Here is a 15,120-nt window from a genome sequence, read left to right on the forward strand (position 1 = left end):
CCAGTATGTCCTTTATTTCTGGCTTCTGGAGGTCATTACTTCTTAGCCATTTAATCATACTTATATTTTAAATACATACATATATTCTTACATGTATATGTACATAAATAACTTCCAAATCTTAAGTGTTGTATAGTAAATTTCTCTTGCTATCTCATTCACAATATTATTGGGAACTTAAGTCCAACTATCTGATTTTTAAAATTGCTGTAACTACAAATCTTTTTGGCATGAGGGCATTTTAAAAACTAAGAAAGAGCATTGTTGCCATCTGGTGGAGAGACTTACTATAACACTTTTTTTTTTTTTTTTTGGCCAGTTCTGGGCCTTGGACTCAGGGCCTGAGCACTGTCCCTGGCTTCTTTTTGCTCAAGGCTAGCTAGCACTCTGCCACCTGAGCCACAGCGCCACTTCTGGCTTTTTCTATATATGTGGTGCTGAGGAACCAAACCCAGGACTTCATGTATAGGAGACAAGCACTCTTGCCACTAGGCCATATCCGCAAAAGACACCACGCTGACGTTCCTGAGTGGGCTCGAACTACCAACCTTTCGATTAACAGCAGAACAGATTGCACCACAGAGACACCATAATACCTTAAATGAGGCTGAGATTCAGTTTTCTTAGTCATGAGTCCTGTCAGATCTTTAACAGGTCTTTAAATATGTCCATCTATTTACACTCTTCTAGTACTACCTTAGTTTGGTCTCTTCTTTTTCCTCTTCCTCCTTCTCTTTCTTTTTAGACCTTTTTCGGAGACAGGGTCTTGCTATATAGCCTAGGTTCACATGGCCGTCAATGTGTGGTTTAGGCAGGCCTCAACCCTCTGGATCCTCTTGCCTCAGCCCTCTCCATTCCTGAATGCAAGCTAGGATTTCAGGCCTATACTATAATATCTAATTGTTTCAGTTCAATTTCTTTCATTTTCCACCCTAAAATCATTGCTTTTGAATGGATTCAATTTGTAATTTTTTTTTGCCAGTCCTGGGCCTTGGACAGAGGGCCTGAGCACTGTCCCTGGCTTCTTTTTGCTCAAGGCTAGCACTCTGCCACTTGAGCCACAGCGCCACTTCTGGCCATTTTCTGTATATGTGGTGTTGGGGAATTGAACCCAGGGCCTCATGTATACGAGGCAAGCACACTTGCCACTAGGTCATATCCCCAGCCCCTGGTCACTAGTCTTATGTGGTTTAAAATTAGAATGAGTGTGTCTTTAAATGTTTGTCCTACTCTTAACTTGCCTACTTTGAGCATCTTATTATTCAGCTGTGTATTTCCCAGGTTCTGTACCTCTTGATCCACAGCGCCACTCCTGTCCATTTTCTATACATATGGTGCTGAGGAATCGAACCCAGGGCTTCATGTATAGGAGGCAAGCACTCCTGCCACTAGGCCATATTCCCAGCCCTCAAATTGTAACTTTTGAGCAAAAAATTTGGAGCCAATAACAGCAGTCTGACTAATGATTGGAACAAAGTAGAACTAATAAATGTTGGCTGCATTTAAGAAATTACTAAGCACCATTTGTTAACTTTATTTGGGAGGCAGCACATACACACAAGTTCCCTAGGATTTTTTTTTCATATTAACAGACTGAAAAATGACATTCATACGTTTAACTCTTCTGTGAGCTTATTTTTTATAACAAATTTTTTTTTTTTTTTTTTTGGCCAGTCCTGGGCCTTGGACTCAGGGCCTGAGCACTGTCCCTGGCTTCTTCCCGCTCAAGGCTAGCACTCTGCCACTTGAGCCACAGCGCCGCTTCTGGCCGTTTTCTGTATATGTGGTGCTGGGGAATCGAACCTAGGGCCTCGTGTATCCGAGGCAGGCACTCTTGCCACTAGGCTATATCCCCAGCCCTATAACAAAATTTTTTAAAACTTAGAATTTTTATTTTTTTGGTCAGTCATGGGCCTAGGCACTGTCCCCGAGCTTTTTCATTCAAGACTAGCATGCCACCACTTTGAGCCACAGTGCCACTTCTGGTTTTCTGATGGTTAATTGGAGTTAAGACTCTTGTGGACTTTCCTGCCTGGTCTGGGTTTGAACAGTGACCCTCAGATCTCAGCCTCCTGAATATAAGCTTAGAATTTTAATAACAGAAAGCCTATGACCATCCTTTACTAAAGGAAATTTAAGTATTAGGAGAAATAACTGATTCCAGGGTTGGGGTGAAAGAAAAAAAAGCAAAGGCCAAGATAAACTGGAAAGTAAGGAATTACTCTAATAATTTTTCAAGCCTAGTGTGGTTGTGAATGCCTGTAATCCTAGAACTCAGGAAGCTGAGAAAGGAGGACTATGTTGAGGCAAGCCCGGGTTATATAGCAAGATGTTGTTTTAAAAAAGAAAAACACCAGGTGCTGGTGGCTCATGCCTGTAATTCTAGCTATTCAGGAGATCTGAGGATTGCAGTTCAAAGCCAGCCCAAGTAGGGAACTCTAGGAGGCTCTTATCTCTAGTTAACTAACAAAAGGTAGTGATAGAGCAAAGCCTTGAATGGAAAAGCTAAGGGACAGCGCCCAGGCCCTGAGTTCAAGGCCTACCCACACAAAACCAAAAAAATCCTAAACTATCCAGGCACCAGTGCTTCACACCTGTCATCCTACCTACACAGGAGGCTGAGATTGGGAAAACATCAGTTCTAGGCTAGCCTGGAACCCATATCCACAGAAAAAGCTGGGTGCGGTGGTCCATGCCTATTGTCCCTGGCAAGAAGTATAAATAGGAGGTGATGGACCAGACTCTCCCAAGCAAAAAGTGACCAAAGCAAAAAGGACGGGAAATGTGGGTTTTCAATCAGTAGAGTGCCTACCTAGCAAGTGTGAAGCGCTGAGTTTAAACCCAGGACTGGTGTGTGTGGGTGGGGGGAGTGGGGACCTCAAACAAAATGTCAAAAAGGCTCAGGAACCAGTCTTCCCACCAGCCATATCTAGGACAATTTGAGATCAAAATAATAGTAATATCATATATAGTATAGGAATCTGCATTTATGCTAACAATAAGATTTTCCTTACTGGAGAATGTCACCTAATAAGTGTAAGAGGAATGACAGAACTGGAAAAGCAACATCTGGCAACTACCACAGCAAAAATTAACTCTCTTAGAATATAAACATTTCCTGAGGAACAGACTACTTAGAAAGTATCCCAATATGAGGGGCTGGGAATATGGCCCAGAGGCAAGGGTGCTTGCTTATGAGGCCCTGGTTCGATTCCTCAGCACCACATATATAGAAAAGGCCAGAAGTGGCGCTGTGGCTCAAGCGGCAGAGTGCTGCTAGCCTTGAGCAAAAAGAAGCCAGGGACAGTGCTCAGGCCCTGAGTCCAAGGCCCAGGACTGGCAACAAAACCACAAAAACATAAAGTATCCCACTATGAGATACCTACTTATACAAATTTTCCAAGAGAGAAGTCTAATTAGATATTGCCTAAAACAAGTGATAAAAAATTAGCATCTTCATGAAGTGAGACAAGTGATATCATAATAAGATGCACTTAAGAAGATAGTGTCATGTCTATCATATTGTTGCCCCAAATGTATAAACTCAGTTTAATTATGAAGAAACATTAGAAAAATACAAAGTGACATTTTATAAAACAAGTACCTATGTGTTTCATGTCTTAACATATTAGAAAGATTAGTTAAGAATTATTCCATGTTGATCTGGAACTCCTTTGTCAGACTGTTTTCATGCTTTCTTTTTAAAAATACTTTGTTCATGTCCTGTTTTGAGACTTGCCTTCTCATCTAGTAGCTATTTCTACTGTTTATGACAGTCATACTGGTATCATTTAGGTAACATGAAGACTAGTAATATTTGGTTCTGTTGTATGGTATAATACTAACTAAAGTCTGCATAGGAGAACCTGTATCGTGCTACTGACCCACTCGTGGAAAGAGGACACTCGAGGTATGGATATAAAAGGTGAGTTATGTGAGTCCAAATCCCAAGCTGACTCCTGAGGAATGTATTTTTCCCAATTTATGAATTTCTTGTGTTATAATTAAAAATATCAAATAGATTAAAGCACAGGAAGGCACTTTTTGCTTGCAGATACTATTTTTGGATTATACTTGTAAATCCTTCTGGATACACACAAATAACGTGTCCTAGAGAAATACTGTTTGAAAAACCTTGCAGATAAAATGAAATTAAAAATTTAAGCTTTTCACATTAAAGAAAATAAAAATGCAATGTTTATTATCAGTAAAGTAGCCCACATGTTATACTGTGGTATACATTCTGCAGTTGGAAATAGGGAATTTCTTTTTGCTCTTCTGTAACAAGCTATTTTTTTTTTTTTGAGGGGGTGACACCGGAGTTTGAACTCAGGGCCTTGGTAGGCAGGTACTCTACCTCTAAGCCATGACTCCAGCCCTCCCCCATCCCTTTTTTGCACTGGGTATTTTGGGATAGGGTCTTTATTATTTGCTCATACATCGACCATGATCTGCCTATTTTTACATTTCCTGTTGTAGTTGGAATCACAAGTGTATGCCTTAAGCCCACTTGTTAGTTGAAAAGGGGCCTCATGTGTTTCATTAGGAAGGCCTGGAAATGTAATCACCCAATGTCAGCCTCCCAAGTAGCTAGGATTACAGGTGTGAGCCATTGTCACCTACCTAGGCTGCAAGTTTTAAAAGTTTTAAAAGCAACAGCCTTGAACCACTAAAGCCAGAATGAGAACAATCTTCATTTGAAACCTCAGTCTTCTAACAGTATATATTATTTTGAGAAAAGTCAAGATGGTTTATTTATTTATTGGGGTTAGGGGAGTGTGGGCAAGAAATGGTTAAAAAGAAAAAAAAAAGAGCTTTCTGCTTTAAGGAGTTTTCCCAGAGAGAGGATTCATTTTCATTACACATGAACATGGATGGACACTTTTCTCTGGTTTTCATAACAATTTGAATTAAAGGTAACAGGCATATGTCTTACTGAAATCTAGTACATTCATTGGCCAAATCAGTGTTCTTTATGTTCTTATTAATGCATGAAAGGAACTGGCAGTTTGGCTTCAAGAACAAACGAAAAGCAATCAGAAATTCAACTAGTCTTTGATCGGTGTCCAGAGTAATTACTGAAGAATTATTTTGCAGTAATGGCTTTCAATATTTAAGTATCCAGTGAAATTATGATTAAGACTGTTGATTCTAAGAACTAAGAGAGTTAGAGAAGAATTTTGTCTAAATGCCAAGTTCAGAATAAAACATCAATAATCTCCACCTCACCTTGCAATATCCATAAATAAAATAGACATAGGGGATACAAATTATATAAATGTTAAATAAAAAGTGCACTCAGAATGCAGAAGTATTTTTCATTCAATTTGTCACTTATTCTAGTTCAATAAAACATTCATAAGGAAAATAACCACTTAATATCTGTCTTAAGACAGAGTAAGTCTAGTTACATTGTTGCTTTCAGAACTTCCTCAAAACATAACAGTAACTATTGATAAACTTCCCTGGTTTAAACTTAGCCATTTATCTTGAAATACATTACTTCTTAAGATGAACATCTATATCATGCCTTGAAAAGCCAAAGCAGAAAGTAAAATCAGACAGCCAGAAACTTCATTAACACATCTAGACAGAGGTTTGCTTGTAGTTTTTGGTATCCAAAACCTTTTTGCCACACATTGCACAGATGCCTGAAACAAAAGAAACCATGTAAACAGTTAAGTCATAATACTAATGGTGTGGTTTATTCATGTTAATCAGGAAGACACTATTTAACAGCATTGTAAAAGAGAAAAAGAAACATTCTTTTCACTATGAACATGTTTTTAAGTTTTGTTTTGTCTTAGAAAAAATGGTTATCTAGGTTAGAAAAAAAAGAAGGTTTGATATGAATAGAAAACAGAAATTAAAAGAGACTTACCCTTTTTGTAGGCACAGCCCTGGCAATAATGAGAACCTGGTTGGTGTACAGAACTCTTACAAATTCTGCAAGTGGAGAATTTGTTCTTTCCATATGGATCAAATCTAGAGATTTAAAGAAAGAAAAATGTATACTAGAACAGAAACATTTGGGGCTGGGAATATGGCCTACTGGCAAGAGAGCTTGCCTCATATACATGAAGCCCTGGGTTTGATTCCCCAGCACCTCATATATAGAAAATGGCCAGAAGTGGCACTGTGGCTCAAGTGGCAGAGTGCTAGCCTTGAGCAAAAGGAAGCCAGGGACAGTGCATAGGCCCTGAGTTCAAGGCCCAGAACTGGCAAAAATAAATAAATAAATAAAACAGAAACATTTAGCTTCATGTAATCAACAACCAGGAGCAGGATTAATCCATGCTCACTATTCTTTCTATCAAATTCTACAACTCCAGGAAATCTTCTGGCTTGCTACTATCTAATATTCATGTACTCTTCTATCGCTTCCATATACATTATATGCTTATGAACAGTATTCTCAAGCCTTTTCCTGTCACCTCTGTCTTTCTATTTGTGTGATCTAAAATATGAAAACTGATGAAAGGTGAGTGCAAAGAAGTGACTTATTCAGGGGGACTAGATAAGTGTGAAAGGGGATGTGGTGGGGACAGGGTCCATGAAAGCTAATACAAGCTGCACTAAGTCACATGGTGGACACTGGTGGTGGGTAGGTACATGGGAGGGACATAGGATGGGCATGACCCAGGCATGGTAATGGTGGGGAGGAGGGTGATACGCCCAGCTAAGAGCTTCTGGAAGGGGCAGGGAGGACGTGGGTATTGGTGTCATTCTCAGAGGATAGAAGGAATTGGTTGGGGGTGGTGGTGGTGAATGGAGGCAATAGAGTCATATTTGCAGTCTAAGGGGAGAAAGAGGCAAGCTTCAGGTCTCAGGAAGGATTTAGTTGTCCAAAGACAGTCCTACCTCCTTTCTGCCTCTTTTCTTACCCAGTTTCTAACACTGGGAGGGAGGAAACAGACTGAAACTCCTCTGAGCTTGGAGGGTGGCCCCATCTTATAGATGAGGACCATGGAGTGATGCTGTCTTTCTGCATTCTTCCATATCAACCTCTCTCCTACCTCCTGTACAATGCTTCCCCTCCCCCCCAGGAGTAATACTGATATCTGAAATTCTTAGCACTAGGGGCAGATAAAGGGGGCACACATTGTGCAGGCCAAAGGCACGGATATCGTTTTTTTTGTTTTTTCTTTTTTTGTCAGTCATGGGTCTTCAACTCAGGGCCTGGGTGCAGTCCTTGATCACTAGTTCAAGGCTACTGCTCCACCACTTGGAGCCACAGTGCCATGTCCAGTTTTCTGATGGTTAATTGGAGATAATCATCTCATGAACTTTCCTGCCTAGGCTGGCTTTGAACTGTGATCCTAAGATTCTCAGATCTCAGTGTCCTGAATAGTTAGGATCACAAGTGTGAGCCACCAGTGCCTGGTGGCATGCATATCTTTTTTTTTTGCCAGTCTTGAATTCAGGCCTTGAACTCAGGGCCTGAGCACTGTTCCTGGCTTCTTTTTGCTCAAGGCTAGCACTCTGCCACTTGAGCCACAGCACCACTTCTGCCATTTTCTATATATGTGGTGGTGCTGAGGAATTGAACCCAGGGCTTCATGTATACAAGACAAGCACTCTTGCCACTAGGCCATATTCCCAGCTGGCATATCTTTTAATGGTTGCCTACCTCATCTGACATTTTCAATTAACTGGCCCAATCCCTCTGAAGATAAAGGAGCTTCTGCTATATAAAAATGTCATTCAATAGCACAGAAAGTATTTTAGAAGAATCACTCCCTTCTAAATTAGTGGTAATACTGATTTAAACCTGTTCCTGTAACTCCAAGATGAATTTTTATATTTATTATTTTCTTAAGGTATAGCATAACTCAGTTTCTATTTTTTTCTGTCTTTGCTTCTTTCACTGGGATTGAACTCAGAGTCTGAGTTGCTTAGCTTTCGTACTTGGCTGATGCTCTACCATATGAGTCTCCAACCCTACTTTTTTTGTGCTGGTTTTGGAACTTGAACTTAGGGCATGAGCACTGTCCCTGGGCTTTTTTGCTCAAGGCTAGCACTCTGCCACTTGAGCTATAGGCTCCTCTTCTGCCTTTTTGGGTAGTTATTTGGAGATATGAGCCTCATGGACTTTCCTGCTTGGGTGGCTTTGAACTGCGATTCTCAGATCTCAATCTCCTAAATAGCTAGGATTACTGGCACCCTTGCCAACCCTGCTTTTTGCTGGCTATTTTGGAGAGTAATCTCATGGACTTTTCTAAATGAGCAGGCCTCTAAATCTCATCCTTCTGAATAGCTAGGCAGGCTTGAGCCACTGGTACCCCCAGATTAGTTTCTTTTTCTTTTCTTTCTTTTTTTTTTTTCTTGGAGATAGGATTTCACTATGTAGCCTTGGTTGGCCTGGAACTCACCACTATCCTTCCTCAGCCTCCGAGTGCAGGGATTACAGGCCTATGCCACAATGCCTGGTTAACAAACCCCACTTTCAAAGGTTAACTATTCCAGACTCGAGAATATCATGTCATTTCCCAGAAGAGAAGAGGGATTTCTTTTCAGTAATCCCATCTGTTTGGACCTGTATGGGGAATACTTTTTCTTAAAAGTATATTTTAATCTCTGAAAGCTAAACATTTTTTAAACATTTTATAATTTTGCTGATATATATTTCTATTGCATTAATATACACAGTGTAAACATGTCTTATGTGTGCAATTGAAAGATAGCTTAACTAAATTCAGTTCTGTTCCCACAGAACTAATAGTCTAGCACAAACATTTCCAGATTTCTCCAAAGCACAAAACTTGTTCCGAGTCAATGAATGTGTTATGTGTGAGAGCGGTGGTGGGTGAATTATCAAGTGGAAGTATTATATGAAAATATTTATTTCTACATGAAATATGCAAGCCCTGTTTGGAAAGGGCTGAATTCAGTAAGGTTTGGAAATAGCTTTGTGTATTAATGCTTTCCAACAAATTCCCCCAAATTTTCATCTCTGGGATGACACTGTAAGTGAAGACTGTTCCATTTTTAGCTTTAAAAAAAAACAAAACACTTTGGACTTAAAGTTACAGAAATGTTTTGGTAATAATTTTTTTTCAGTACTAAAATCCTAGTCCAGTCAAATATAGTTTCCAAATATCTTCCTGACCTATTTCCACCTCAATCTTGAAATACATTAGGGAAATCCAATGTACATATAATCTCTGAAAGTTTACAATTAATTGGCAGATGTTTTCCTTCTTTAAAATAATGAAGCTCCATATAAATAATAGTATCAGAGATCAAATACAAATATAGTAGCACATATTCTAAAATGAGATCTTTAGAGTACTAAAAAAGCCACTTTTTAAAATATCAAGGTAAGTTGGGGAACATAAAGGGAGTGAAAGTATATAGAAAAGTACAATCTGTACAAGTAACAACTTAATAGAGGCTCTTCTAATAGCCTTAGAAGAGATTAATAACCTAGTCAACAATAAACAGTATAATGTATTGGAAGATCAAGTCTATTGTGTTGTTCCATATTATTTAATAAGTGTCTACTATGTGCCAGAGCACTGTACATTGTAAAAGTTTTATTTTTATTATTTTTAATACTTGGGATGTTATAAAAGAGGTATTCATTTACAATATTATCTATGGAGTGCCCATTATGTTCCATTACTACTCTAAATATCAAACATGAACATTACAAATTCCATGCCCTCATCAAGGTCATATGTGGGAAGAGGCAAACAATAAATAAGGAAACTAGCAAGCTATTCAGATAGTTAATAAATATTATAGAAAAAAATCCAAACAGTACAGTGGTAGAGATGATGGGGGAGAGGAAAGATTAGATGCTGTCTAGGATCTACTTTTTGTTAAATATTAGGTTCTGAGGGAGAAACTAAAGAGTGGGAAACATTAATTTCTTCAAATGTGAGTGGGCTTGGCATATTTAGAGAGCATGTTGTGTGAGCTGTGAAAAGTGTGGTACAATAGTAAGTCAGAGAGGAGGAAGATAACATATCAGGGAAGATCTTGTAAGAACAAAGCAGGGGCTTAAATTCTACTTTATGTACAAAGGAAAACTACTGGAGGATGTCAAGCAAAAGAGTTACATGATCTTTCTAAAAAGTTGTGGTTACTATGAGACAATGATAGGAAAGGAGAGAAAAGCAAGGAGATAACTGCAGCATTGTTTTAGTAAACAAGAAACAATAGGGGTTTGGAAGGGGGTAACAGCAATGAAAAAATGAAGAAGATGGATTCAAATTACATTTTAAAGGGAGACCTATAGAACTTGCTGATAGGTACAGAAGGAGAGAAGGGGATGGATCAGAGGCTTTTAGGCTTGACCAATTGGACTGGACACTTGTATCATTTACTATGGCAAGAAGACAGAAGGATATAAAGTAGGTAATTCAGGAAAGCAATTATACATGTTTGGAACTTAGAAAAGCCAAGACTAGATATATAAACTTAGGAGTCACTAATTTGTAGTTTGAATTTAAAGCCAATGAGCTAAAGTTTTTAGCTTTAGGATATTTTATAAACTTATAAATTAAAAAGAAAGTCTAGGATCGAGTTCTGACATATTCAATTGAGAAGGAACAGCCAGAGTTGGGAGGGGAGTGGTGTGTCCTAGTGGTATGTCAAGCTCTACAATGTGGTGGGGGGTGGAGGTAGGGGAACAAGACTAAAAGTGGCCATCAGTTTTAAAAGTCTCTTATGATTTTTTTTTCTTTGCTGATCCTGGGGCTTGAACTCAGGACCTAGACACTGTCCTGAGCCTCTTTGTGCTCAGGACTAGTGCTTTACTACTTGAGCCACAGCACCATTTTGGGCTTTTTCTGAGTAGTTTATTAGAGATGACAGTCTCAAGGGCTTTCCTGCCTGGGCTGGCTTCTCAGCCTCCTGAGTAGCTAGGATTATAGGTGTGAGCCAACAGTGCCTGACTCCTATAATCTTGACAAGAGCAGTTTTAAGGCCGTGATGTGAATGGAAAGTATGACCAGAGCAGCTGAAGGAGTGAATGCAACCTGAGGACACTGAAAAAGTGTCCAGATAAGGCTCTTGAAAACTTTAGCTGTGAAAACAAGCAAGGAAATAGGGTGGCAGCTAGAAATATTTATGAAATTTTTAAGATTAAATAAAATAAAGCATTGTATTAAAATACTTTTTAAGATGGGAGACATTTTTATGTCCATTCTCAGATGAAAAAATAGTTTAGAAAGATAAAGAAACTTGGTATAGCTTAGTATCACAGGCTGAACAGTGACAGAACATATGTTTAAATTTAGGTCTAACTCCAAAACTTATAATTTTCTACATTTCCCTGTTGCCTGTGATTTGTAAGATAATAAACGATAAAATAAGTCATATTTTCAAGTAAAATTATATTTAAAAATTTCACTTAGATCTCCACATACTGATAGTGTTAAAGAACAGAGTAAAACCAGCAGCTTGTAACACATAAGGCTTCCCTTTGTCCCAGAAACTATGGAACTATTTTGTCACAAAGTGATGCACAATAACTCATCCTTGCAGTCCAGAGTGGAATTATGACTGCTTTATGGATGCCTTTACCTACCTTGCTTTCTTTGAAGTCAAAGCTTTATTTTCATTCAGTTTTCTTCCACCACTTTCTGTTTCAAAATATATATGCATTTTAGTAAGTGACTTCTACCCATTTAACATACTATCTAGCAATTAGTTGAGAAGTTTATTCTTTGACCTCACCCAAGCAGTAACCTGTATTTAAAAAATTTAATTCTCCTTTAGCAGTCATATTGTTAAAACACTATCTAAAAAGAAAATAATTATTTGAGAAACAATAACTTAAAAAAATAAAATGCAACCACCATGTCTCAGATTCAAAACAATACTTTAGCTGTGGGTTTAAATTTTTCCTAATATAAAATCTAAAAGTCTTTACTTGGGTGTCATAGACCTTGAATACAATAATATTTCTTGTTTATGTTTTGGGTTGGTTTCTTCCCTCTACCATGAGGTTTAAAGTTAGGGCCATGCACTTTCTAGGAAGGCAATCTACCACTTGAGCCATATTCCCAGCCCAAATGACAGTATTTCTTTTTATTTCCTTTTTCTCTTTTTTTCCCCCTTGAGGCAGGATCTCAGGTTGGTCTTGTCCTTGCATGTGCCACTATGCCTTGCTTTTCCTTCCCTTTGAAACCATACTTCACTGTACATATTTAGTTATAATGCAGGAGGAAATAGCTTAAATTTATCAAGAATATAGGGCTGGGGATATGGCCTAGTGGCAAGAGTGCTTGCCTCGTATACATGAGGCCCTGGGTTCGATTCCTCAGCACCACATATACAGAAAATGGCCACAAGTGGCGCTGTGGCTCAAGTGGCAGAGTGCTAGCCTTGAGCAAAAAAGAAGCCAGGGACAGTGCTCAGGCCCTGAGTTCACGGCCTAGGACTGGCCCTCCCCCCCCCCCCCAAAAAAAAAGAATATAAAACTCAGATGAAGAGGGAAAACAAAATACAGACTTTCCTAAGCTTAATCAAATCAAATACTGAGATACAGTCACCACTTGAAAATCATGGGACAATTCTTCTATTTCCTGACTACTGTATTGGGATCCTAAACAACTACCTCAGAACATAAGTAGAATGCATTAAATCATTGGAAATCCAGGACTCTTTATATAGAGTTTAATGGGTAAAGTACATGATGAAATTTTATTTTACAAATAATATTAAAGCTAAAATGCACTCATAAGAAGCATTTCATTCATGTCCTATTTTCTAGAAAAAAATACCTGTGGTATTCCTTGCACCATCCTTCCATGTATCAGGAGTGATGACAGTACCAAGTTTCTTTTCACCTGTTATAAGATATAAAAAGGGAAGTAGAATTCACTGTCTAGTAAACATAGAACATGGCTCTGGTTCACAATGGCATCCCCAATCATATTATGGTAGGCGGCTGCTAATGCTGCAACAGAAGCCAGAGAACTGAGACTCAATATATTAACAACAGATATTAGCAATGAATAAGTGACCCTAAGTAAAACTTGAAGGATAAAAAGATGGCCTATAATAGGTTCTCATTGTTTACTCATTATATCTGATTGATTCTGTAAGTACTAATCATCTGTGTGTACTAATCTGTAAGTACTAATCATCTAGTATGTATAAACCACTATGCCAAGTGCTGAGAAAAATAAGATCATCAGCCTGATAATGCTCTAGATTTCAAGAGCTCATACCTAAATGCATTCATTTTGCTAAATGCAACCCTTAAGATCTAGTATGTATAAACCACTATGCCAAGTGCTGAGAAAAATAAGATCATCAGCATGATAATGCTCTAGATTTCAAGAGCTCATACCTACATGCATTCATTTTGCTAAATGCAACCCTTAAGAGATCCATGAACAAGGCAGAATTGTCAACAAACCTCATGTGTACTTTTATAGCATGAGTTTGTAGCTTTCATTAGATTCTCAAAAAATTTAACTCTTAAAAATATAAGCTAGAAAATGAAAAGCACAATAATGGTGAGCTAAAATAGGAGCTAAAAGTAGGAGGAGAAATTCCCTGCTGAAAGAAATAACCCTGGAAAGGAAAACCAGAAAGTTCTTTGGAAAGATAATAGAGAAGATTTAAATATGTAGCAACAGTTCTATAAAGAAAGAGAAAGAAGAAAGAAGATGAAGTCAGGCTGGAGATGTAGATGAGACACTCATTGGGGTAGATGTACTCTTTAAAGCCAAACACTTATCAAAGAGTCAACTGGAATTGGGAATAAAGACCAGAAGAAAGGTGGGGGGAGGGGGAGAGAAAATAAACCAAAAGAGTCCTACTCATTCCACAGTAACTAGGATGAGAAGAGGGAGGTATAGCTAGCCTGAGGAAAAGAGACTAGGAGATGAAAGCTATTTATAAACATATGAATAGCTTGTGAGTTAAAATCAATTATTTTCTAGAAATCTAAAGAGCTTGCATTCGCATTTTTGGGAGGTAATTAAAGGAGAAACTTTTCTAAAACCAGGGATGCCTAAACATACTTCTTTAAAGCTTGTGACTTTCCTGTTCCCCTGACCCAATGCTATTGTATTCATGAAATTTAGGGTTACCAGAAAAAATACAAGATGGTTAAATTTAAATTTCAGATAACCAATGACTTTTTAGTAAAATATGTAATAAATATAGCATGAGAAAACGCCACTTACAATAGTAAGGAACTGCAAACAATGCCAAGACTCAAATATGGCATGAGATATACTTATGGTACTAAAAAATACATTCGTTGGTTATCTGGAGTAAAATTCAATTGAGAGTCCTGAATTTTTACTGGCTACAGAGGGCAACTCAAGATGCTGCCGAAATGGTTTGAAATTTTATTTTATGCCTGAAAGAGCCTGTCAAGAGTCTGTAATTAGCTGAGCGCTGGTAGCTTACGTCTGTAACCCTACCTACTCGTGTTTCGAAGCCAGACCAGGCAGTAAAGACCATGACACTCTTACCTCCAATTTCCCAGCAAAAAAGCTGGAAGTGGAGCTGTAGCTCAAGTGGTAGAGCGCTAACCCAGCGCACAAAAACTCAGGGATAGCGCCCAGGCCCTGAGTTCAAGCCCCAGTTCCAGCATCAGAACAAAACAAACAAAAAACCCATCAAAAATAAGTTAATAAACAAAGGCCGTAATTGGCGAGCTCTGGGGTAGAGCGAGGCAAAGGAAATATGGAGGTGTAGAATCAAAACTGTTCTGAATAGAAAATAGACTACATGGTCCTGGGGAGGGGCAAGAACAGTCATAGGGCTGGGTAGGAGGGCAAAGGTGGGAATCGGGCATCTGTGAGAGAAAGATAAACGAAGAGGGCCAACGTCTCCAGAAAAGTCCTGGTTACATCCTCCCAGCTCAGTCCTCCTGCAGAAGAGAACCCCCTTCACTCACATTTTTCGCACACCATCCTTCCGCCCACAGTTTCCCCCTCAGCAACAGAAGCAGCGGCAGCAGCTTGAAAACATCAACACTACGGCCGAAGAACAATTCCTCTTCCGGCTACGCAATCGCACTTCCGGCCTCTTGGCCACCCGCTCCCGCCTATCCTACACCTAGAAAGTCGCGGGAGGAATAAAAGAGAGCTGGTGGGCGGGGTTACTCTCCTGAGCCCACCCCTCTACTTTTGCGATTGGCTAAGA

At 38.9% G+C, this 15,120-nt stretch overlaps 1 protein-coding gene across 1 annotated transcript; it reads right to left on the minus strand.

Annotated features, from left to right (window-relative positions):
- Window positions 1-4,174: 4,174 nt before the first annotated feature.
- Window positions 4,175-15,019, minus strand: Cript (CXXC repeat containing interactor of PDZ3 domain). The gene is made up of 5 exons (XM_048352995.1): window positions 14,873-15,019; window positions 12,735-12,800; window positions 11,537-11,591; window positions 5,882-5,985; window positions 4,175-5,651 (listed from the first exon to the last, which is right to left on the minus strand). The coding sequence occupies exons 1-5, from the start codon at window positions 14,886-14,888 to the stop codon at window positions 5,587-5,589; spliced, it is 306 nt and encodes a 101-aa protein (XP_048208952.1). The 5' UTR covers window positions 14,889-15,019; the 3' UTR covers window positions 4,175-5,586.
- Window positions 15,020-15,120: the final 101 nt, after the last annotated feature.

Source organism: Perognathus longimembris, chromosome 8 (genome assembly GCF_023159225.1).
Source record: "Perognathus longimembris pacificus isolate PPM17 chromosome 8, ASM2315922v1, whole genome shotgun sequence".
Classification (NCBI taxonomy): Eukaryota; Metazoa; Chordata; class Mammalia; order Rodentia; family Heteromyidae; genus Perognathus; species Perognathus longimembris.